Source organism: Gouania willdenowi, chromosome 22 (assembly GCF_900634775.1).
Source record: "Gouania willdenowi chromosome 22, fGouWil2.1, whole genome shotgun sequence".
Classification (NCBI taxonomy): Eukaryota; Metazoa; Chordata; class Actinopteri; order Blenniiformes; family Gobiesocidae; genus Gouania; species Gouania willdenowi.
Genome location: NC_041065.1, coordinates 9,533,642 through 9,558,720, shown reverse-complemented (window position 1 = coordinate 9,558,720; position 25,079 = coordinate 9,533,642). Strand labels below are relative to the sequence as shown.

The window sequence follows — 25,079 nt, the reverse complement described above, 5'->3', positions numbered from 1 at the left end:
TTCATGTTCAGAAAGTTTATTCAATCTGGAATTTAACTAAAACACAGCAAATCAAGGATATAAAAATCAATGACAAGCATTGAGAAGACAAGACTGAGCACGTTAAGGTGTGCAGTCAAAAAAAAAAAACTCAGTTTAATTAACTATGATTTTCTATGAATGTGAGTAGAAATGATGATGCATCATCTGGAAAAAAAGTGGTATTGTCTTCATGGACGTCAATTAAAATAAGTAAGAAAGATTTATCATGATTCACCATTTTTTAACTTATGTTAGGGCTGGGCAATTTTGCCTAAAATAAGAAAATCAAATTTTTTTCTTCTTCAATGCACTTAAAAATGACTGCAGACATCAGATATATTGTCAAAAGTGCAACTTTATTGCTGTGATTGTCTCCTCAAGAGTTAAAATGCATAAAACAATCCCAAAATAAAAAGTAAATGATTCTCTGTCATTCAACAATTTCAAGCTTTAATCCAGGTTTAAGCAAAAGTGCAACAACAACTTCACAGTAGCTTCAATTTTCTGATTAATAAATCATATAACTACATATTAATACATAGAAAAATAATAAACTCTTCCCTTAGCGTCTCAGCATAGTGTGAATAAAACATTAAACATGTTTGTGGCACACATATAACCTATTCAAAGGGTAAACATATGTAAACAAAGAGGGGGCAGGCTCACATCTCACTACGGTAAACCACAAGGAAGGAATGCGAAAAGGTCCGAAAAAAACTGGTGAATTCTATTTTTTTTTTTTCATAATTTGTTTTTTAAACTCGAATTTGCAAAATAAAAATAATTTTTATCTACAAATTCGATAAATCGATTAAACCAAATTTTATGCCCAGCCCCAACTTATGTGTGTATGTGCTTGACTGACCCATGTTAAGTGTTTTACTCTTTTTTGTATAAGCATAATGAACACAGTATATGGCAGCAGCATCAGCACATTATTAGACTTAGCATTTAAAGAAACGTTTTAGAACTGTGCTATAATGCTTTGCCGATATTTGGGATAAAAGCAGCATTAAAAAAAACAGCTGATAACTGATGCGTCCGTGAGGCCGAGGTTCCTATGAGACCTACAGGGAATCGTGTTTAGAGTTGGATTATCCCTTTGGATAATGGAAATACCCCAAACAAGTACCCAAGGACTCCCACCAGCATTCTGAGCCAAATTATGACAGCGCTTCAGTTTGAAACAAAAGATTGAAAAGCTGAAACATGTGTGAGTGCTGACATGGAGTGAAAGCTGAGAAGAAACACAGGCTGTCGGACTGGTCTCGATGTTTATAGAAGGCAGAGTGAATGAGGAGATAAGACAAGAAATAGTATCATCTATTGAACAGCAATCAGAGGAAGGAAAGAAAGAAAGAAAGCAGCTTGAGTTAACAGAGTGATGAGGTGAATGACCCAGAACTGAGATTAGAAACGTTTAAAAAGCTTCCACTGGAGACACAGAAGCTTAAAGTACAAAGAACGATCTGATTACAAATACAGTGGGTTTGTGCTTTAGCAGAGCCTGTAAACTGAGCCTTGGTCAGTTTGTCAGTTTGTCACACAAACAAAACACTCCAAGTGCTTCCATATTTGTTCCATCCTCACCACAGCCTTCTTCTCTTCCTTTCTGATGAGAACACTGTCCTTTGAGATGCTATATTTGCTGTTAAACTATAAAATCATGAGAATACCAGGACTCTGCTGCAGGTGCTGGAGGGAAACTTCCTGACATGTTGGCAAACACTCTGACCACAGCAGATGCTGGTTTTTTTTACTGGTTAAGTGTAAAATGAGCTACAGGGAGCTGTGGTTCCTTGACAGCTCCTCTGTGCGCTGCATATTTTATTGATTAGTCTGTCAGCGTATGAATCTATGGATGAGATGCAGGTTCGTGTGGAGTAAAAACTGCTCCATGCACATGACAGAACGTTTAATAGAACACCAGCTCTATGTCACAGTGTCACATCTTTTAGGGCAGATGTTCTCGACAAAAGTGGGACATTATCATGAAAAAAGAATGAGGTCTTTTTTTTTATTTTTATTTGACATTTTTTTCAACTACCAATTCTATTTACTTTTTTTTGTGACAAATACGCATGTTTTTTTCTTTCAAAAAATAAATGTCATACTGTTCACTTTTTTAAAAAGAAAGCAGCTTATCAAAACTAAAACATTCAAAGAGTATCCAAACCCCATAACCAATTTTTTTTTTTTATTAATCATTAAACACAGAACGTGATGTCAAATTTGTGCCTTTGTGCCTAAAGACATTTTGTGACTCATCATCAGTAATGTTCCGTTGAACCTGGGGCTGTTTTGGCATTTTTAACACTAGACACCCTCATCAAAGGTGGCCAGCTACAGGTGATCACCCCATAACTGATTCCCACTCTCTCCTATCTGCACCTTTGGGCCACTATCAAAACGACCCGGCGCCACATCTGTCGGTTCTCTTGGACCGACAAGCGACATCGTTATCGGTCCTGTTAACAGTATTTTTAAGGTTGTGTTAATCATCAAGCCTCAGACAAGCATTGATACTGCCGTGCTGCCTGTCAGTCCTCCTTAAGAACCCGCATGCTGAGCTGACTGATGGGAGGGGCTACTTTAGAGAGTGCTCGCTTGTTCGCCTTGCTTCATGAGTACACGTGTCTGTAGACGTAATCCACACACTCTTGTTATTGTTTTCAGCCAAAAAACTGCACACTACAGTAAAACACATGGATATATAAATGGCTATTGTGATTTTGAGTCAGAAAAGTGTGTGCCGGTGCAGAACCAGAACAGCAGAAGAAGATGAGCTGTGTGTGTGTGCGGGGTTCTCCACGGCTTAGCCTTTAGCCTTGCCGATTGTCCTCCGTGGCAGCCACGCTTCTGCCGTCTGCTCCAGTGGCAGCGAGTGCTGGCAGGAAAACCCGCTGCTTTGTGGACCACTGGGTCGTCTCGGCGTAGCAATCAAAGGCTGCATAGGTTTCCCCGCACATCGGCTGCCGGCAACGTTTAGTTCGAGTAGTTGCTTGCGATCATTTATTATCTTACAGCTTTAACGTTAAGAGTTAATATGAATAAACAGGGGTTAGTTAGCCTCGTTGTCCCGAGCCAGTGCAGCCGCAGCCATCAGAGGCACAGCTCACTTATTCTCTTTTTGTACAATTTTTCATTTTTAAGTTGTGTTTGATTTGAACATTTGTATTGTTTAGATAGTTGGTTTAGTGTTTTTAGTGTTTTGTTAATATAAAAAAGTTATTTATACTGTATTTTTTAATTGTTTTATATACACATTTATAGTGTTTTATTTAGAACATATTGTTTTGTATTTTTCATTTATTTTGTGTGCCATATTGATAAAAATAAAAATAAACAGATTGATGTTCATTATTTGGGTTTTTTATTTAGTGTTTCTCCATTGATTTAAAAAAAGCAAGGTATCGATAAAGTACCGGATCGATAAGGAGCATCGATAAGAGTGGTAGTATCGATAAATCCTTAACAATACCCATCCCTAGCCCAATGTTCTTTTTCTCCCCAGGAAGTGTCTTATCTTTGCTCTCTTCCTCTGATGTTCTCTGTCGTAGTGATGTTGATTGATTCTTGTCCAACTCTTGACATTCTAGTCAAAATATTTCAATGTTGCATATTTTGTTGTAAAAATAAAAAAGTGACTGGCCTCTATGGGTGGAAGCCTGTTACAGGAGGCCGACGGCATTTCAGAGACAACTTTCATCATGAACCACCACCATTAGCCCTGCTCCTCCTATAGAAAGTAGCTTGGATTGAGATATTGGCGATTAGAGCGGTATAGTGAATATTGAGTAGTTAGCATAGCATAGATTGTTCTTTGGAGAAGTTAGAGAATAACTGGGATGTGTCTTATCTACTTCAGAAGCCCCGCCCATAATAAAGGTACTTTTTTCCATTTCCAGTCGAGTCGAGCGTATTAAGAAGATCTGGAAAACATCAGCAGCGCAGGATGTAGGCTCCGTTAGCGGGGGAAGACCGCTGATGCGCCAAAATCTGTGACCCGAAAAAATCTGTGACCGGAGGTGGCGACAGTTCCAACCCCTGCAGCTTCTCGGCAGACATTTACTCCCCCTTAAACAAGTTTGTAATTCATCTCCAGTCTGCATTTACTTCAACCCACCAGAGCGTCATGTTTACGGGGGAGTAAATAGCTCCTTAATAGCTACAAAGAGGTTTGCGCAGTTGACGTAGCACTCTTCTTCTCTACCGCCGAGAAGCCACAGCGGTCACAGATTTGTTCGGGTCACAGACTTTGGCACAACACCACCAACCCTGGGACACGGGACATGCTATAGAAGCTAAGTAAACCCAGGACCACTGCTGCTTCGCCTCCCTAGCTACGGTAACTGTTAAGCCCCGAGTTTTGGCTTCAGTATCCAGTTTCTGGGTCATTTCAATCTCTCAGTTTTGAGGCCTAAAACACCCCCATCAGATTCATCAGTTATCAGCACTGAGTGAAATTAAAGGTCTCCTGATGACTAATATTTTACATTTCTGAATGTGCTGAAATTGTGCCTGAAATAGAGCTGAGTTCACTTTTTTTGTACTTCGTGCAGAGATTAAACAAGCATGTGACTTTTTAAAGCCAGTCAGCAGCAGCAACCAGAGTGACTCTATCACTGCCTGCAACAAATACAAAAAATATCACCAAATAAAATTTTATTAGAACTTTTAACCAATGGGAGTTTTTATCTGTAAAACTATGTTATTCCATTTTAAAGTCACAAACACAAAAAGAGAGGTTTTGTATGTTTCTCAAATCAGGTTCAAGGACCATTAAGGGATTCATGTGGTCAAAAATAATATATTTCCATACAATTGATGTTAAAACACAGCATTAGAAAGTTAACTAAATACTCTGTCATTAAAATCAAATACAATGGCTTGGGGCAGATGGAAACTTAATTTTGATACAAATATTATGTATTGATTTACAAACAGTTTTAAAGCAGAAAATAAATAAGAAGCTATTTTGATTAACAATGCAGAGATTTAGGATTACGGGTAAAACGTAGGGTGTCCTAATACATTTTTTTCACTTTTGATACGATATTGATATTGCAAATTTACGTATAGGTTGATATCAATGTTGATTAGATAAAATATCAGTGTGTGAGTCTTGCATACTTTTATGACTTATTGTGGAATGTTAGAAAAGGCTCAAGTGATATTAGTCAAACAGAGAACAATAGTCTGCAACAGCAGGGATGAGAAAAACTGACCCCTGTATGGTCTCCGCCAGGGCTGCCCTTTGTCTCCTGTTCTGTTTATTACTTTTATGGACAGAATTTCTAGGTGCAGCCAGGGACCGGAGGGAGTCCAATTTGGGAACCTCAGGATCTCATCTCTGCTGTTTGCAGATGATGTTGCTCTGTTGGCTTCATCAAATCAGGACCTTCAGCGTGCACTGGGGCGGTTGGCAGCCGAGTGTGAAGCGGCAGGGATGAGGATCAGCGCCTCCAAATCTGAGGCCATGGTTCTCCACCGGAAAAAGGTGGCTTCCCCTCTCTGGGTCGGTGGAGAGTCCTTGCCTCAAGTGGAGGAGTTCAAGTATCTCGGGGTCTTGTTCACGAGTGAGGGTCGGATGGAGCGTGAGATCGTCAGCAGTGATGCGGTCGCTGTATGGTACTGTTGTGGTGAAGAGGGAGCTGAGTCGGGGGGCAAAGCTCTCAATTTACCGATCGATCTACGTTCCTACCCTCACCTATGGTCATGAGATTTGGGTAATGACCGAAAGGACAAGATCGCGGATACAGGCGGCCGAAATAAGTTTCCTTCGCAGGATGGCTGGGCGCACCCTTCGAGATAGGGTGAGAAGCTCAGTCACCCGGGAGGGCCTCGGAGTAGAGTCGCTGCTCCTTCACGTCGAATGGAGCCAGCTGAGTTGGTTCGGGCATCTGTTTCGGATGCCTCTTGGTCGCCTCCCTCAGGAGGTGTTTCAGGCATGTCTTATTGGGAAGAGGCCTCGTGGAAGGGACTATGTCTCTGAGCTGGCCTGGTGTCGCCTCGGGGTCCCCCAGAACGGCTGGAGGAATTGTGCGTGGATCGGGAGGTCTGGGCATCTCTGCTGAGACTGCTGCCTCCGCGACCCGGCCCCGGATAAAGCGGAAGAAAATAGATGGATGGATGGATGATATCAAAGCTTGTCTCACTGTGTAGTTACTTCCCTGAGTGCTAGAGCCAAGTCTGGAATGGAATGCTTGTATATCAGAGATTTTAGATGCAGACTAATATGATCCGATATCGGACCGATATCGGGTCGGGACACCACTAGAAAACTGTAAAGATTCCCTGGCCCTGAAAAGTTTGACAACTTTTACAAAATCTACATAGTTGAGTTTCTGGAAACAACTACCGTAAGAGACAATACAAAACCCTACGCAACATATAGGAACATATGTCGCTTCCTCCAAACCACTTTAAGGAATGTGTCTGCAGATGCTGTCAGTGTGTGCAAGCTGTAGAGTGACTGCAGCTCTCTCTCACACACACACACACACACACACACACACACACTAGGAGTGGGCGATATATCAAGATTTCCATTTTGCCGACAGAAAATTAATTCTCAGAACAGCATGAAATGCACAATTCGATGGATTGCTGAGTGTGTCCTATCCCAGACCTTCCCCTAAACAAGCCACACTATAGAACTCACTCACACTTGCTGTCCCTTATAGGAGAAAAAGCCAAAAGTGGCCTATACTGTGCAGCTGTTTGTTAATAAATGTACCTATGCTGCATTTTCATCAGCACATTTAACCCAGAATTGTCTTTCTGGTAGGACTTTATTGAAATAAAAATATCGAGATTTATATCGTTGTTTTGAGAAAACAAGTTCTGATGAACTACGGCAGGGCCCGTGGAACGTCTCTGTGCTGAATAGCACGTACCATGTTCCTGAGAATTCAGTCAAATGAATCCGTTCCACCGAGTAAAACAAATCAAATTGTGCATCGTAAAATTGTAATGTACGTTGAATTGCCTTTGAAACAATCTATCACATGACTACGTATGTTTTGAAATAAAAAGGAAAAGAAAAAGAAAAAGAAAAAGAAGAAGAAGAAGAAGAAGAAGAAGAAGAAGAAGAAGAAGAAGAAGAAGAAGAAGAAGAAGAAGAAGAGTGAGGCGAGTTATGAGTCCGGTAGCCCGGCCTAAAGATATTCAGATGAGTCTTGGTCCATATCGCCCAGCTCTAACACACACACACGCACGCACGCACGCACACACACACACACACACACACACACACACACACACAGTCTAATGATCAGAGCTATTCCCAGGATCAATGCGCCTCTGAACTTGTGTTAGTCCAGGTTTATCCGGGTCTGTCCTAGGATCCAGATCCTCCACCCTGCCTGTAACACCCTCCCGGACCCAGACCTGACACCGGCCTATAATGCGTGTGTTTTCCCGCTGCAGCCTCGGGCTAATGTGCTTTACAGGCGGGTGCACGCGCACGTCGCGCACGACTTATAGAAAGCTTCTTAGATCACCTGAGGTTTGCTCTGGGCTCAGGCTGGTCTGGGTGGAGAATAACACCATCCTCCTCCTTACAGATAGAGACACAGACCCCTGCTGTGCACCTCCACCTCCATCCTCCTCATCATCATGCACCACACACACCGCCACCTCTCCCTCCTTCCACTTACAATGAGCGGGATGGTCCGGTCGTCCCGGTGGATCTCCAGCCGACCGGGGACCACCTTCTGCCCGTTGGTCCTTCCTCGAGCCTGCGCCGCGGACGGCGGAGGCTTGTTGTCCTGCCACAGGTAATAAAACGTGCCCAGGATCCAGGCTACGGTCAGAATGGCGATGGCGTTGGCCCGTATCCTGCGCATGGTGAGCCCATACGGAGGGCTCCGGAGGAGAGCCCGACTGATCAGCTCCGTCAGCGGCAGAAAGTGCGATAGAGCAGCAGCCTCCTCCTCCTCCTCCACCGGTGATGGTTGGACCGCAGCACTGAGCTCTGACACTGGCTCTACCACTCACTGTGTGTGTGTGTGTGTGTGTGTGTGTGTGTGTGTGTGTGTGTGTGTGTGTGTGTGTGTGTGTGTGTGTGTGGTCCTAGCGCCGACACACACACACACACACACGCACACACACACACACACACACAGTGAGAGGTGAAAGTAATGGATACTCACGTTAATGGAATTGAGTTGCTTTTATGGGTACTTTTTTTTTTTTTTTGTGAATTTATAAATAAGTAATTTTAATTGTACTTAAGTACACCCAATCGTTACTAAGTAAATTATTATTTTTTTGTGCACATTGAACATAATCCATAAATTATTGTGCTGAGTTCACACAAAAAATGTGTGACACGTGCTCCACGCCAAAGCTTCCGCAGGATCGAAAAACGTTCTCCCCAATATTCGCTTCATATGCTCGTCTGAAGCGAATATAAAAGTGCCGCCAACCAGACTCTCTTTCTTTTCACCATCAACTATGGATGATCCCAGTAAAACCAATGCTCTTTACATTCTGTGGAAGTGCCGTCAAAACGCTGGATTCACCAGGTTAACCAGCGATGCATCCAACTCGGTGAGTTTCACTGTTTTCTTCAGGAGCTGCACCAAATCCTTCCTGGGCCGGTCCCGGTAAAACAAAAACAAAAAAAATGGCCGCGTCGTAGAGCTCCAGGTGGTCACACACCTGCACGATTATTTTCTCCTCCATGCTGAAATGGGTGAAAAGACGGCGTTCGTGTTGACGGCCTGACATCATTGTCAACAAGGAGTCTGGGATGGCTTTCGCGCCTGCGCGTCACACGGAACATTCGCTGGAGTTCTATATTTTCAACGGCGAATAGCGAATCGGTAGCGCGCATGCCACGGCCAACGCTCTTGCCACGCGGATCTCACCGCGCCGCCCAAGAGGAGAAGAATTTTCCTCTTACCACGTCTATCCCATTGACTTTGTATGTAATCTGGTTGCGCAAACATTTTGTGACGTGTCTGGTGTGAACGCAGCATTCGTGTCAACCCCCAGCCATTTTCTTTAGTTCAGGTTGTGGTTTCGACAGAAGTGTAGACTACTGATTTATCCTACTCAAGTGGAAGTACTGTTACTTGATTGAAATTGTACTCAAGTACAAGTTAGTCATACACAAAATACTCAAGCACAAGTAAAAAGTAGCTCAATTAAATAGTACTCAAAGTAATACTTTAACCCCCATGTTTATTGTTGGTAATAAATCTTGCCATGGTTCCCTTGCATACAGTAAACATCTCATGTATAAACTTAAAATGTTGAGTGACATCAAGCAACGTCAAGCAATCTCCCTTCAAGCGACGCAACTTGCGTGATTGCAGCGACTTGAGAAGTCGCTCAAAGTTGAAAATGTTCAACTTTTCAAGCAAATTTGAGTGACGCTGTGTTGCGACATCCAAGCGACAGTCATCACTGTCTGTGGAGCCAGGGAATGCTGTTACACTTCCCTAACTTACTGGGGTCAAAATGTAAGTGGCATAGTCCTTGAATAAGCCTTTTAAATTTATAGTATATTTTGAGTGAACGTGTATTTTAGTACCGTAAGTACATTTAGCGTTTTTTATGATAAGTGCTGTTGACGTACAACCAAAGAGTGTATGGCCCTCTCGGTGCAGCAGCACTCTTAGTGCTGCTGTCGGCTCTGCAGACACATATTATTCCCCAGTCGTCACGTCACTGGAGCGATGAAGTGATGGAGCAACAATGTTCAGGCGGCTCATCATGGGCGATGCAGCTATAGTCGCGTTGGGTGTGAACGCACCATTAGAGATAGGGTGAGAAGCTCAGTCATCCGCATTGAGCACCTCTGCATTGAGAAGAGCCAGATGTGGTGACTCTGGCACCTAATTAAGATATCCCCCCCCCCCGGATGCCTCCTTGCTGAGGCGTTCAGAGCATGTCCCAACGGAAGGAGACCCAGAGGAAGACCCAGGACATGCTGGAGAGACAGTGTCTCTCGGCTGGCCTGGGAACGCCTGGAGCTGGACAAAGTGGCCGGGGAGAAGGAAGTCTGGGCTTCCCTGCTAAGGATGCTGCCCCCGCACCCCGACTACAGATAAGCGGCAGAAGATAGATGAATGGATGGGTGGATGGAAAATGCCAATTCTAGCTTGCAATTGGCTTCTGAAAATATTCCAACCAATCAGGGTGCTGTATTAGATTATAATCCCTCCTACTCTCTTTTCCATTAGATCTACTAGTGCTACAAGTGAATCTTTTAGTTTTACTAGCACTACTAGTAGACAAAAAACAGTCTACTAGTACTACAACTGAGATATTTTGACTGAGTTTACCAGTAGTACTCGTAAACAAAAAAATTGTTTTACAAGTAAAGGTTTTTGCCGTGCTAGCGCAAGAGTAGAATTAAAGCTGATATCCGGAGTTTCTGAGAAATTTATGTTTATGTATGATTCTTTTGAAATGTGAAAAAAATACCTAACTAGTCTTTTACTATGGTCTACTGTCAATGGTCATTCATATACATAATGTATATAAGTCCCTCGTTCGTCCTATAGACCCCTATACAAATGGAAACGATCGCCAAGTGAGTCCAGCCAATAGGCTTCGACTTCCTATTTTTGAGACTGTCAATCAAAGTGAATGAGGAACTGTGCACGGAAACAAGGCCGCGCGTCACAACAGCAAACAGGTAAATATGATTTTGGCTCTTAGCTGACCCATAGACCTATATCAATGCAACCTGATGAGACCTTGTTATGTTCCGCGATGTACGTGCAGAAAAGTAGAGGCGTGGCTTCCGGTAGATTGCAGCGGCAGGAGGAGGAAGTGAAGCTGTTTGGGGCGGGACATCGAGACGTTTCTCAGAAACTCCGGATATCAGCTTTAAGCAAAATCATTATCAATTTGTCAGTTTTGGTTACTAGTAGTACTAGCACCGGTAGTAGTATACTATAGATAGATATACAGAATAAAACTGTTCATTTCTTTCAAGTTGCTTCTCAGAGGGATTTTAAATGTAGTCTGTGAGTTCTTTGCATCAAAGGTATCCTCAATGCATAAGAGAACTCATTATTATGCTCATGCATTTTCAATAATTCATTTAAATTAGGACCTCCAGCTTTGACTGAGAATAGCAAGATTTGCAGCTGAATCAGTCATGAGGGAAAAAAGGAAACCTTAGCAACTGCATAAATATTCATCACATCAGGTTGATTCTAGATTACCTCTTTTCTTTAGAGTATGACTTATTGACCTTGCTAATTATTCAGAGGCATTTGAAAGTCAGAATACATTGAACTGGGGTAGATCCCCCCCCCCAAAATCCACAAAGGCATTTGTGAGCTTTGCACATTGGTAAAGAGATCAGAGTGGCACATTTAGTCATGCCAACCCAGAGGCAAAACAGCTCAGCGGCAGAAAAGTCTCTCTCTCTCCTACAAGTAACACTTACCGACCCACAGCATGAGCTCATCCCATCCACCCTCAGCCAAGCACTGAGTGTGAGGCGTCCACACAGCTCAGCCCACCAGCCACACTTCAGTAAGCAGGAATGCCAAGTTTTCCTCATTAGGAAGCCACGCATAAAGAAACCTGACACAGCCCAAGGAGACTAATGAACAAATAACCATCTGCAGCTGTGCAATGTTGCATCTATGATGCGTTTGTCATCAATTTGGAGATATTCGTGTTTGCCTAGATGAATACTGTTTATCTTTGTAATGGTTCTGCTGGTTCTCAAGTGGTCTGGCTTTGGAACGTACCATTAGATTCTGAATACCAGATGTGAACTATCGAAATCGAAATATGTGACTTCAAATTTTGTTTAGAGCCAGGAACTGTTTGGATAAAGCAATTCAAAATGGCCTAGAAGGAAAAAATAAGGAACATATTCCCTTTACTTTGAATCTCAAACCAAAGCACTTTTACAAAATGTACTTTAATACTGATTAAAAGGTCAACACCTGCAAACACTATGCTTTGAAAGATGGTTGCCCCTTCAAAATAAAAGCACAATACATTTTTCATTCATTTTTCTTCTGTGCTGCATAATCAAATGTCCGTTACTCTATTTATTCAGCAGATGTGGACTCATTCTGACTGATTTTAATCACTGTTGGAAAAATAATCCCTCAGTGAAGCAAAGTGGAGCTAAACATGACAGAATCATGGAAATTGTCCAAGCCGTCTCTCCAGTAGCGGGAAGTGTCTCAGCATCACTACTTTTACGGAAAGATTTGAGTAGAAAAGATCCAACTTTATTGTCACTGTATAAAGCAAACATAATGCATGTAATCTGAAGTGTTTACTCAATGAATAAACTGATCAATGAAACATTAGTAGAGTTGTAATGATGTAAATAAGTGATTCTACAGATACAGCTATGATAACGGACTAGAATAATGATGAGTGTAGATTTAATATGTAATATTATAAAGAACACATACTGGTGCTAATATACAGATGTTTATGATGAACTAGTGAAGCTCTTTCCATTTTTGCTACACCTGTCCCAAGGTCTCAATTGCTGAAAAAAAAAATTAAAACATGTCGTCCCTGTCTTCTGTTATGTGCTGTATGTGTAGACTTCTCTAGTTTGATGTTTTAAAACAACTTTTTATGCAAAGTTCAGTGAATATTTCCTTTGAAGAATGTCATGATTTGGTTTTAATTTTAGACTGGAATGAGTTGTCAGTGTGTGTTCTTGTGTTCTTGTTCTATTTGCAGAGTGGAACCTTTTAGTTTAAATTAAAAAAAATGAATTGGTCTTGTTTTTTGTTATTGCTTAGTTTGCTTAGTAGAATAAGCACTGTATGTACAGTAAGTATCATGAACTCTGTCTATCATCCAACCTCTTATACAGTATATACTGTACATACATGTCATATACATGTATAATACATACTGCTACCAGAGGTTGTCAAGCTTTTTGGGTTGTGACCCCATTTTGATATCACAATTGTCCGGTCAAGTTTATTAAAGTGTGTTACAAATACAGTAAGTGTTTTATTTGAACTAGATTTATTAGTTTATTAATTTAATTTATTATTTGAGAAAGTTTAAGTGTAGGAGACAGTTATTTGATGTTTATTGTGTGTTGTGTATTTGAAAAAGATTAACAATCCCCCCCCCCCCAAAAAAAAAAATAAATAAATAAATAAATAAAAATATATATATTTATATATATATATATATATATATATATATCGTACTGAATATTTCATTATCACTTTATTGATTGTAACTTCTGGTAGTAGTCTAAACACGAGTTCAAAGGGAAAGCCACAAATCTGAACAAATAGTAATAAATCTGTAATAGCAGAAGTTTATTAACCCTCCTATTCTCCTTTGGGGTCAATTTGATCCCATTCAATGTTTATCATTCAAAAAAATAACGGTTGACTTTTTTTTTGCTTTATATTTTATGACTTTTCCAAATTTATTGGGTACAATTGAATAAACATAACATTATCATGATGATGTTTTTTCAACGTGCTGAACAACATATTGCATAAATTGGTGTTCCTCTGGGGTCAATTTGACCCCAAGCAGTTTTAGCCGAGTGAGGGAGAAGGTTTTAGAACAGCTCTTTCACAGTGAAAGTGACGTAGAGGAAAAGTAGTAAACAAATCAATATGGTTCATTTTGTGAGAGTCGTGAATGTGGCTCCCAGATTAAAAAAAGCTTTGGATGAAAGATTTTTAAGATACACTAACTCTAAAACTGAAAGTTTGACCTGATGTTGGCGCTATAGAACAGGTCGAGTTTCATTATCAGGGGCTTATTTATGTATTCAACAAAGTGCCTGACTCAAAAACTTTGTCAACAATTTTCTGGAGGCAAATATCCCTGGGGTCAGATTGACCCCCAAAGGTCACATGTGTTAGTAATATTTGAGGATAATAGGAGGGTTAAAGAAAGAATGAATTAAAGAATAACACAAGTGTTTTTATTTTGTGACGAGTGCCTTAGGATGACTTGACGTATTTGGTGCTGAAAGGCCTGTGGTTCCCAGCCCTCTAATCTCTGTTGGTGCTTGTTTTTCTCCCAGGGAGAGGAATATTATTGCATTTTCCTCATTTGTGGCCTGCAGACAAATCTTACTTCACTGGAAGGATCAAAAACCTCCACCTTTAAGTCTTGGTTTAAAGATCTTATGACCTTCATTTATTTAGAGAAAATTAAGCTCAGTATAAGAGGTTGTTGAGATTATTTTACTTTCATTTTTAGACTTGGATTTAGACAGTTCTGTGTAACAGGATATTAATAGGTTGTACTGACCAACTTAGAAAACACTGCAATTCCTTTGTATATCTAAATTTACGTATTATTTCTATGTATTTATACAGGTTTTACTATTTACTATCTATCTTTGTTTACCTGTTTTCTTATATAAGTGTGTTGTTTTGCTATTTTTAGTATTATCATTGTTATTGCATATATGTATGGGTTTATATATGTATACAGTTAATTTTTTTATTGTTACTTTATTTATTCTTATTTGTGTGTGTGTGTGTGTGTGTGTGTGTGTGTATATAGTCTGTGATGCTTTTATGTTTGAAAAATAACAAAAATGGGTTGTATGTACATTGAGAAGAATATACGTAAGGATTCGTGAAACCCAATAGAAATACTTTAAAAAGAAATAATAAATTAAGGTAGTGTACCCCTATAGGGATACTCGATGGCACTACAGCGGGGGGGGGGGGGAATTAACATATAAAAGTATTAAAAATATGAAATATGGGGTTTTATAATGTATATTTTTAGTCAAAAAATTCTAATCGTGCTAAAAAAAAACCAGCAACTCACAAAATGACAACAAAAACACACAAAATAAGAGAAAAATATACTCAATAATAAGAATAACAGACAAACAACAAGAAAATGCACAAAATGACACCACAAGAGACTAAGAGAGAAAAATAATTACTATCACCAGCAACACACAAAATGACAACAAATGAGAAAAATACACGAGATCATTACAAAATACACAAAAAACAACAGAGAAACGACATATGAAACGACCAAACGACACCAAAAACACACAAACACAGAGAATAATTTAAATAATATCAACAACACACAAAAACAACATCAAAAACACACAAAATAAGAGAAAAAGATCAGACAAACAACAACAAAATACACAAAATCACACCAAAAACTGAAAATACAAGATTCCAAACCATGCAGGATATGAACCTAAATGATTGAAACAATAGATATACATTTAAATACTAAATACTGTTTCATTCCACTTATTTACAAAAAGAGATTCTTTCAAAGTTAGAGAAAGGGGGAACATGAGCCAAAAAAGTTTGAGAACCACTAAATTAAGGGATAAAACATAAGCTTCAATTTGTGATGAGAGCCTTAGGATGACGTGATGTATTTGGTGCTACAGTATATACGATGTGTGGAGATGAATTGAGTTGAACAGATAAGATGGATGAATGGATTAATAAAAACTAATGAATAAAGCTACCATGTATTAGCCACAGGTCTGTTCACTGCTGTGTCTGTGCAGCTCAAAGCTTGGAGGTTCATCTCATGCATGATGTCTACTCCCTTTTCATGCTGTCCTATCACGCAGAGCGCTCTCAGCCAATGGGCTGAGCCGTGCATCTAGCATGTGTGCGTGGAAGCAGGAGGTCGCAGGGGTCACAGTCACATCTGGCTCAGGGCTGAGAGATATTTGTCTTCATAGGAGCCGACAGGCCAGCGCCTCTCATGGCTCAGCTGTCACTGCTATCGGTGGGAGAGACTGTGACTGCAGAGGAAAACATCTCAGCACATTCATCCAAAGAGACAGGCCAGGAGAAACACCACACTGCAGTCATTGGGAGGTGTCACACTGAACGGTCCCCCTACCCTACAGCCATGAGACCCAGGATTAGTGGAGCAGAGGGGACGGGGCTGCTTTGCTTTGTGGGCGTTTTACATTTGGAGTTGGACTGATGCTCATGTCAACAATCTCTCTCCTGAGATGTATGGAAAGTCAAAGCTCCACATTCCCATGTCAGCTGTGAAAAAGGGGGCGAGGGTGGGAAAAAAAATCCCTGCAAAAGTTCAAATGAAATCCTGGGAGGGAACGAGAACTCCAAATAGTTTACAGTTGATCAAAAGTCTGTGGAAATAATACTTTACTTCATTATCAGTATCAGACTGTCTCTCATTGTTGGATAAACCTTCAATGATTGCACACGGACCAGCAGTTCTGTAAAGCATGGAAATTAGGGGTGTGCATTGTCATGAAACTGATGATACGATTTCCATGTCGCGGTGCAATATATCCCAATACTAAACAATACGATACACAACCCGATATATCACAACATCAATAATTACAAGTTTCACCTTTACAAGTACAAAATGCTATGAAATACAATTTATTTCATTCTTTTTAAACTTGTGAAGACAAGTAGATAGTAACTAACTGTAATTCAAGTATTAATGTCAAAAACAACTGTATGTATCAAGCGTGGTTCAATATAATCACATGTAGAAGGTGTGTCCCGATCCAATATTGATATCAAATATCGGTCCGATATCAGCCAGAAAACGAATATCGAATTTTTTCGGACTGCATCTAAAATCTCATATATATATTTATATATTATATTGTATTATATTTATTAAATTGTAGAATACTGTAGATATTTTAGTTGAAGGTTTTGTAACCATTTGGTTAATAATAAATGGGTCAGTTTTTCTCATCCCTACTGTTGCTGACTATTGTTCTCTGTTTGAGTGACATCACTTGATCAAGTCTTTTCTAACATGCCACACTACGAAATATGTAATAAAAGTATGTGTGATTCGTGCTTATATCGCATCGGATCGACATCGGTATTGGCCAATACTCAAGGCTGCAATATTGCTATTGTATCGGAAGTGAAAAGGTTGTATTGGGACATCCCTAACATCTATAAAAGTGCTGAGTAGTTTTATGAAAATAAAGTGCAACAACTTCCAAGCTATAATGTATAGAGGAGTGAGATAGTTTAACAACGTGTGATGTGCATCACTGACACCTAGTGACCGGGCGTCACTAGCACAATTGTATAATTTTTTTTTCTCGTTAAAAACATGATTAAATAAATCGATTTAAACATTTGTTGGGTCGATACGATAATCGCACCGTGAAATATTGCGATATAGCAGTAAATCTTTTTCTCACCTTTAAATCTGACATCTGGAGTTTCTGAGAGATGTATGTTTATGTATGATTCTTTTGAAATACAAAAAAATACTTAACTAGTCTTTTACTATGGTCTACTGCCGGTGGTCATCATATGCATTAATGTATATAAGTCCCTCCTTCGTCCTATAGACCCCTATACAAATGGAAACGATCGTCAAGTGAGTCCAGCCAATAGGGTTAGACTTCCTGTTTTTGAGACTGTCAATCAAAGTGAATACGGACTGTGCACGGAAACAAGGTCACGCGTCACAACAGCCAACAGGTAAATATGATTTTGGCTCTTTGCTGACCCATAGACCTATATCAATGCGACCTTGTTATGTTCCGCGATGCGCGTGCGGAAAAGTAGAGGCGTGGCTTCTGGTAGATTGCAGAGGCAGTGGGAGGAAGTGAGGCTGTTTAGGGCGACACATTGAGACATTTCTCAGAAACTTCGGATATCAGCTTTAATGTAAACATATGAGAGAGAGAAAGTTTTTAAAATAGATAAATAAATAATATATACAAAAAATTTAACCACAAAAAAAGTCACAAATAAATTAACAAAAACAAAACAATCTGCCTGAAATATTGTTGTATTTAATTCCATTGTTGAAATACTGCAAAAGTCTGAATTTTTTAGCAAAAGGCTGGTTGGTTATTTTATGAAAAATCACAAACAAAAAAGAAAGAAGAATGAATAATGTCAGATTTTCTCGAATATATTTGATTTGAATTTGTTGAACATTGTGTCTGACATTAGTTTAACATTCCATACTTTTTGTTTTTGAGGTTGGTCAAAAGGATGAAAGAATATCATTAACATTCTCATGCAGAATTCAATTCATTCTCATGTGTAACAATTCTATTGTATCTCATCTGTGTGTGTGTGTGTGTGTGTGTGTGTGTGTGTGTGTGTGTATCTCCACTGTTCCCACGGCTCGTCACCAGTCTTTTCAGTGCCAGTAAAAAAATCACTGCCAGCATTTTCCATATTTTTGCTAGAAGGGTGATTCAAAAACAGCAGGGAGAGCAAAACACACTCAGAAATTTTAGCAAACACAAATCACACACAGTCATTCTGCAGGTTGAAACACACAGCAGCAGCAGCAGCACACAGGCGCTGCTTTAAAACCTTGGTAGAATTCCTCAGTGATGATAGTCCAAACTCCGCCAATCGTCTCTGGGCTGTAACCGATGATCATCCAGTTCCAACGTGTACATGTTCAGTCTTGTATGTGTGACTGTGTGTGATGTTATTCCAACAGTGTGTGCATAATAAACAGGAATTATCTGAGCTCCACACACACCATGTAGGAGGAGGAGTGAGAAGAGGTCAACCTACACTAGTCACTGAGATGCATCGCTGCAGAAAAGAAGGAACCTTGACATTGACACTGCTTGGCTGAGCCAAGATTAGATAACACAACAAGAGATGGTTCAAACATGCAATAACAGAAATCAAGTTGTATTAGTGTCCTTTATATTCTGTGGAGGCTTTTCTCTGCCCTGCTGCTAAATCTAATGATTTCCCTGAAAAACCCAAAGTCATCACTGATGCTAAAAATACACTGAACAACAACATAAACGCAACACTTTGTATTTGCCCATTTTTCATGATTTCAAAGATCTAAACATTTTCTACATACACAAAATACCTATTTCTCCTCAAATATTGTTCACAAATCTGTTTAAATCTGTGTTAGTCAGCAATTCTCCTTTGCAGAGATAATCCCATCCTACCTCACAGATGTTGGCATATCAAGATGCTGATGAGGCAGCATGATTATTGCACAGGTGTGCCTCAGGGTGGCCACAACAAAAGGCCACTCTGAAATGTGCAGTTTTGCTTTATTGGGGGCGTCTGGGGTGGTCAGAAAACCAGTCAGTATCTGGTGTGACCACCATTTGCCTCACGCAGTGCAGCACATCTCCATGGCATAGAGTTGATCAGGTTGTGGCCAGTAGAATGTTGGTCCACTCCTCTTTAATCTCTGTGCCAAGTTTCTGGATATTGGCAGGAACTGGTACACCCTGTCGTATACGCCAGTCCAGAGAATCCCAAACATGCTCAATGGGTGACATGTCCGGTGAGTAGGATATGTGTACAGATCCTTGCAACATGGGGCCGTGCATTATCATGCTGCAACATGAGGTGATGGTCGTAGATGAATGGCACAGCAATGGGCCTCAGGATCTCATCACAGGTCTCTGTGCATTCAAAATGCCATCATTAAATGCACCTGCCCATACCGTAACCCCACCACCACCATGAGCCACTCCATCCACAACGTTGACATCACCAAACCGCTCACCCACTCGATGCCACACACGCTATCTGTCCTGAACATTCATCCATGAAGAGAACACCTCTCCATCGAGACAGACACCATCGAATGTGAGCATTTGTCCACTCAAGTCGGTTACGATGACAAACTGCAGTCAGGTCAAGACCTCGATGAGGACAACGAGCATGCAGATGAGCTTCCCTGAGATCATGGAGGTGAACATGCTGGATGTGGAGGTCCTGGGCTGGTGTGGTTACACGTGGTCTGCGGTTCTGAGACAGGTTGGATGTACTACCAAATTCTGTGACGACATCTGTGGCATTGTGCTGTGTGATTAAACTGAACATTTTTAGAGTGGCTTTATTGTGGCCACCCTGAGGCACACCTGTCCAATAATCATGCTGTCTAATCAGCATCTTGATATTCCACACCTGTGAGGTGGGATGGATTATCTCTTTGTGCATATTGAAAACATTGTAGATCTTTGAGTTCAGCTCCTGAAAAATGGGAGCAAAAACAAAAGTGTTGCATTTATATTTTTGTTCAGTATAAAACTCAATGAAAAGGCCATGATGTAGAGATCATCAACAATCATGTCACAATTTACAGTAATGACCAAACTGAGCATTAACACAGGGAGCAACAAGTGGAATTTAGTCTGTTTTAGTTGCATTTTTGGCTCTTTTGTTGTCTTTTTAATTTTTTTTTAATTTTTTTTTTTGTTTGTTTGTGAGTTTTTGTCAAATTGTAATTTTTTTGTTGATGTTTCATATTTATGAGTTGTTTTGTGTATTTTTTGTGTCATTTTGCATTTTGGTGTAATTTTTTTGTTGTGTATGTCGTATGTAATTAGTTTTTTTTTTTATATAATTTGTTGTATTTTTCTCTTGTGTGATTATGTAGTCATTTTGTGCATAAAATTAAACCAAGTGCTCCCAGTTGGATATGATGAAGCAGATGCTGAACTCCTAACTACACACATACTCGTGTTTTTATAACTCACATCAATAATATTATATATAATAAATCATATATAATTATAATTACATAAATCATTTTAATTTCTATCTCTTTAAGATTTTTATTCCTTCAAGATTATCGGTCACCTAGTCTGAATACAGGCAGTGAAGGTCACAGGATATGGTTTTTCTTCAGTTTTGAAATTTTAAAGTGAAATGCGCAATCCGGATCAGCGGGAACAGTGAGAGCAATAGACCCAACCAGGCTCCACCTCTGCATTGAGGACCCCACAGGTGTTCCTGGCGAGCAGTGGACAACCCTCAACCGCCTGAGGACAGGTGTGGGACGAGAATCAGTGCAGCGATGGACCTTGCGGACAGTGCCCACTGTGAATGTGGAGACCCCTACAGACCAGCTGACTCAAACACTGGCCATCAAATGGCGACCTAGGCTTAATGAACCTGGACGACGAGACGCTGGAATGGCTTGCTGCAACAGAACTGAGGATCTGAAGACATATGTAAGAAGAAGAAGTAGTAGCTCAAACACAGCGTTATAATCACTTTATGGACTTTGAAGAGATATTGCCAAAAACTTCATATGTTCAGAAGGAAAAAACAGTCAAATTTGGAAGAGGTGGAGCATTCAGTCTGTCTGTGGCTAATGAGGAGCTACGGAAACAGATTAGGGCCAGTTTGATGGAGACTGTTGTTATATATGATCATCATATACAACAGTCGCCATCAAAAATCACCATATTATGAAAAAATGGCCCTAGTCCGCTTCCGTAGATTTGACTTTAATAACAAACCTTCAACTTTTATCATGATACTGTATTTTGACTTTATTTCCGAAATTTCAACTTTAATTTTGTCTTTCCAGCTTTAATCTTGACATTATATTTCAACTTTAATCTCGACATTTCAACTTTATTCTTCATTTCGCCAAAATTTTCTCCATCAAAATTGGCCCTAATCCGTTTCCATAGCGACTACAGTGGAACAGTGGTTGACAATTACTGTTCTATACCCACTTATCCTCAATGGGATTGATCACTAACTGACTCAGATGGCGTTACACATCTGAACATTTGCTGAATCATTCGACAGACGTGCAGTCATTCTCTGCCGGAGCAAACCATAATTAGTGGTAAATATGTAACTAAGTCAGTCATCGTCTATTCTCTAATATGTCGCTGGGACATGTAAGATCATTACACTGTTGGCTAAGGACACAACAAACCCATGGTAACAGCAGAGTATTAGATTCCCAACATATACTAGGATCCAGCTGTGATTCAGAGTTTCCAGAGGAACTGGTGGTCTCACTGGTCCTTCCCAGCTGCGTTTCAGCGAGCCACGTTTGGTTAATGTAAGTCTGCCATTGTAAAAGTGAACAGATAAACAACAAAAAGAGAGAGATTTGGCTTCATCTCCAAACTCTCTCTACTTTCTCCAGCAAACAGCTTTTCTTGATCTTTTCTCGCAGTCGCTATTGCACTGACGATGTTAGACATATTAGCTGATTATTAATGAAATGCTGCAGATGGAGATTCATGGTGGTATGAGAGTTTCTGAGAAATCTATATTTATGTATAATTATTTTGAAATGCGAAAAAATACCTAACTAGTCTTTCACTATGGTCTACTGCCAATAGTCATTCATATACATTAATGTATATAATAGGAGTGTGATGATATCTCGATACGGCGATATATCGCAATATTTTTTCGCACGATCAATTATTTGCAGTATCGCTTTTTCTTTTTTTTCAAAATCTTTTCTGCTTTTCCACTAAAATGTGCAGGTACGTCTTCACAGAAATGTTGTCACTGTTTGTTGAAGGAACCAATATATTGTTTACTGGAATATTGCACTATAATGGTGTCACTGGTAAGAAAGAGCCTATGTTTTGTTTACAGAAAGCACTGTTGGAGATACTTATTCATTTATATTGGTATGTTGACATTTATTTACAGTAATGTTGCACTAAAACAGTGCCACTGTTCATAGGACACTTTTTCAATTTATTGTTTTTCAGAGATATAAAATAAAAATTGCATTTTTTTCACTTAATCTTTTTTTTCTTGTTATGTCATAGATTATCGTAGATTGATTTTTGACCAATATATTGATAATTGCAGTATCGTCATATCGTGAGCTTTGTATCATGTATCGTATCGTATGGTACCCAGAGGTTCCCACCCCTAGTACTGTATATAGGTCCCTCCTTCACCCTATAGACCCCTATACAAATGGAAACGATCGCTGAGTGCACACAGCCAATAGGCTTTGACTTCCTGTTTTTGAAACTGTCAATCAAAGTGAATGAGGAACTGTGCACGGAAACAAGGCCGTGCATCACAACATCAAACAGGTAAATATGATTTTGGCTCTTACCTGACCCATAGACCTATATCAATGTGACCCGATGCAACCTTGTTATGTTCCATGATGTGCATGCAGAAAAGTAGAGGCGTGGCTTCTGGTAGATTGGCGGAGGCAGTGGGAGGAAGTAGAACTACAGTATTTAGGGCGGGACCTCGAGACTTTTCTCAGAAACTCCGGATATCAGCTTTAAGCACTTTATTAGTCACTGTAATAAATACGTACCTGACATAAAACTATGTAAACGGGTTTCCACCTAAGTTTAGCCAAGTTTGCAACTTGTGTATAATTTGCACGTTAAAGGCGTAAAGAATGAATGTGTATGTTGACATTGTGATAATCCCATAGACATACCGCCTCACAGGAATCAAACAGATGAAGATGATTTAGTGGAACTCCATAAGGACAAACAATACATCTTATTATCGAGCTAAAGCAACATTGATCCTGCATTCATAAATATTATGCTAACAATACAAAGAGCATCATGTGCTCATTAGCAACAGGCAAAAGATGACTATAACCTCGGTGGTTCCCATTTTTTTTGGGATTGTGACCCCATTTTGATATTAACAATTTATGGTGACCCTAAAGACATTTTTTTTGTTACTGTATACTGTGTTAAAAAATACAGAGAAGCCAGGATTAGTAACAAGTTGTGCCAGTTCAGGTATTTTTTTTAAAGCTGCATCTTATTTGAACTAGATATTTATTTTTGACAAAGTGAAAGTATAGAATATAGTTGTTTAAGATTGTGTTTTAATTAAAATATATTTTTAAAAAAATTAAAAACAGTATATATATCTATATATATATATATATATATATATATATATATATATACCCCAAGGTTGAAAAACACTGCTGTAACCTCAATGTGGATCAGCCATATTTGTACTACGTGGCCGTCTTCTTTGGAGATGCAGATGAAATCAAGCCTTTTTCAGGCGAATTTTAGCATATGTTTAATTTTTATTCACCAACATCATTGTTTGGACTCATGTCAGGAAGAGGATTAAATGCATCTGAAGCGTTTCACTCAAATCAGGATTAAAACCTGGAAAAAGTACAAAGATTTAAAGCGGGTGAGTGTTAGGCTGAAAGGAAGTTTTCATCCCATGCTTGATTGGTTTTAAAGTCTGTTCTGAGTTAATAGAAGCAGAGCGATGCTAAATCTGGACCGTGATTTTAGCATTAGCATCAGAACATGTTAATCATCAACCCAAACCAACGTGTGTCTGTTCTCACACACACACACACACAGGATTTAAAATAGGCCAGACTGACTGATGCTGCGGCTTCCAGCTGGAACATACTTTCCGTTTGCACATTGGGTCATTACAGCAGCACTCAGTGAATTATCCATTGTTTCCCTCAGACTACAGACACTACTTTTCCAGAATTACAAACGACCCATCATCACCTACTCTAACGTCCAATCTGGCAGCACGTGTGAGCTTTAACGCAAAGGTGTTCTCCTCTCTGTGTGAGGCCCTGCATTAGGAAGCAGTGAGAACATATGACTGTGTCACTGAGTAGATCAGCTTAGAGAAAAGGATGAGTAACAGTTCGTCGCTCTGATGCTGCAGCATAGACCAAAAAATGAAGTAATATAAAGAGAGTTCAACAACAACTGCCTCATCAAAAACAATGAAAACAGGCTTAGCGTCTAAACCTACACCACTGCCCAGTTAAAAAAAAAAAAAAAAAATACACAAGAACCATCATGACCCACTTTGGCACATCTTGCTTCTTCTGAGAGATTTTTCAAGCTGATCAAGATTTCTAGTTCTACCTTGATGGGGTGCTGAATGTAAAAAGTATGTCACTGTTTCATAGTCATATTTTGAACATTTAGGTCATTTTTCTTTCATTTGAGACAAATTAATGTGAATCAGCAAGTTCAATATCATTGTGCAAAATGTGTAATTATGAAAAATACATCTAAATGTAAAAGGTAAATCTAAATGTTAGATCTAAATCTAAATGTATAAGTTAAATATAAATGTTAAATGTAAATATAAATGTTAAATCAGTCACCAAGTGTAAAGCTAGATGTCTAGAAATTTTACAAAGTGGGCAGGTCAATCACAAGGCCCTGCCCACACTCCACACCATCCAAGGACTTCTGCATCTTCATTACTGGCAAAAGCGAGTTGACATACAGCGTGTCGGTACACTCGCGAAGCTACGTCTGCTAAACAGTGTGAGGGCAAATGTCAACACATTCCCTCGGCTGATGTGCAGCCCGTACACCAGTCATTACTGCG

General features: G+C 39.7%; 1 protein-coding gene across 1 annotated transcript in view; it reads right to left on the bottom strand.

Annotated features, from left to right (window-relative positions):
* galnt16 (UDP-N-acetyl-alpha-D-galactosamine:polypeptide N-acetylgalactosaminyltransferase 16) overlaps positions 1–8,038 on the bottom strand; it is a 60,975-nt gene extending 52,937 nt beyond the window's left edge. The window contains exon 1 of the mRNA XM_028437329.1: positions 7,683–8,038. Within this exon, the coding sequence (XP_028293130.1) occupies positions 7,683–7,871 (189 nt within the window). The 5' untranslated portion in view covers positions 7,872–8,038. The remainder of the gene's footprint in view (positions 1–7,682) is intronic.
* Between the last annotated feature and the right edge of the window lie 17,041 nt (positions 8,039–25,079).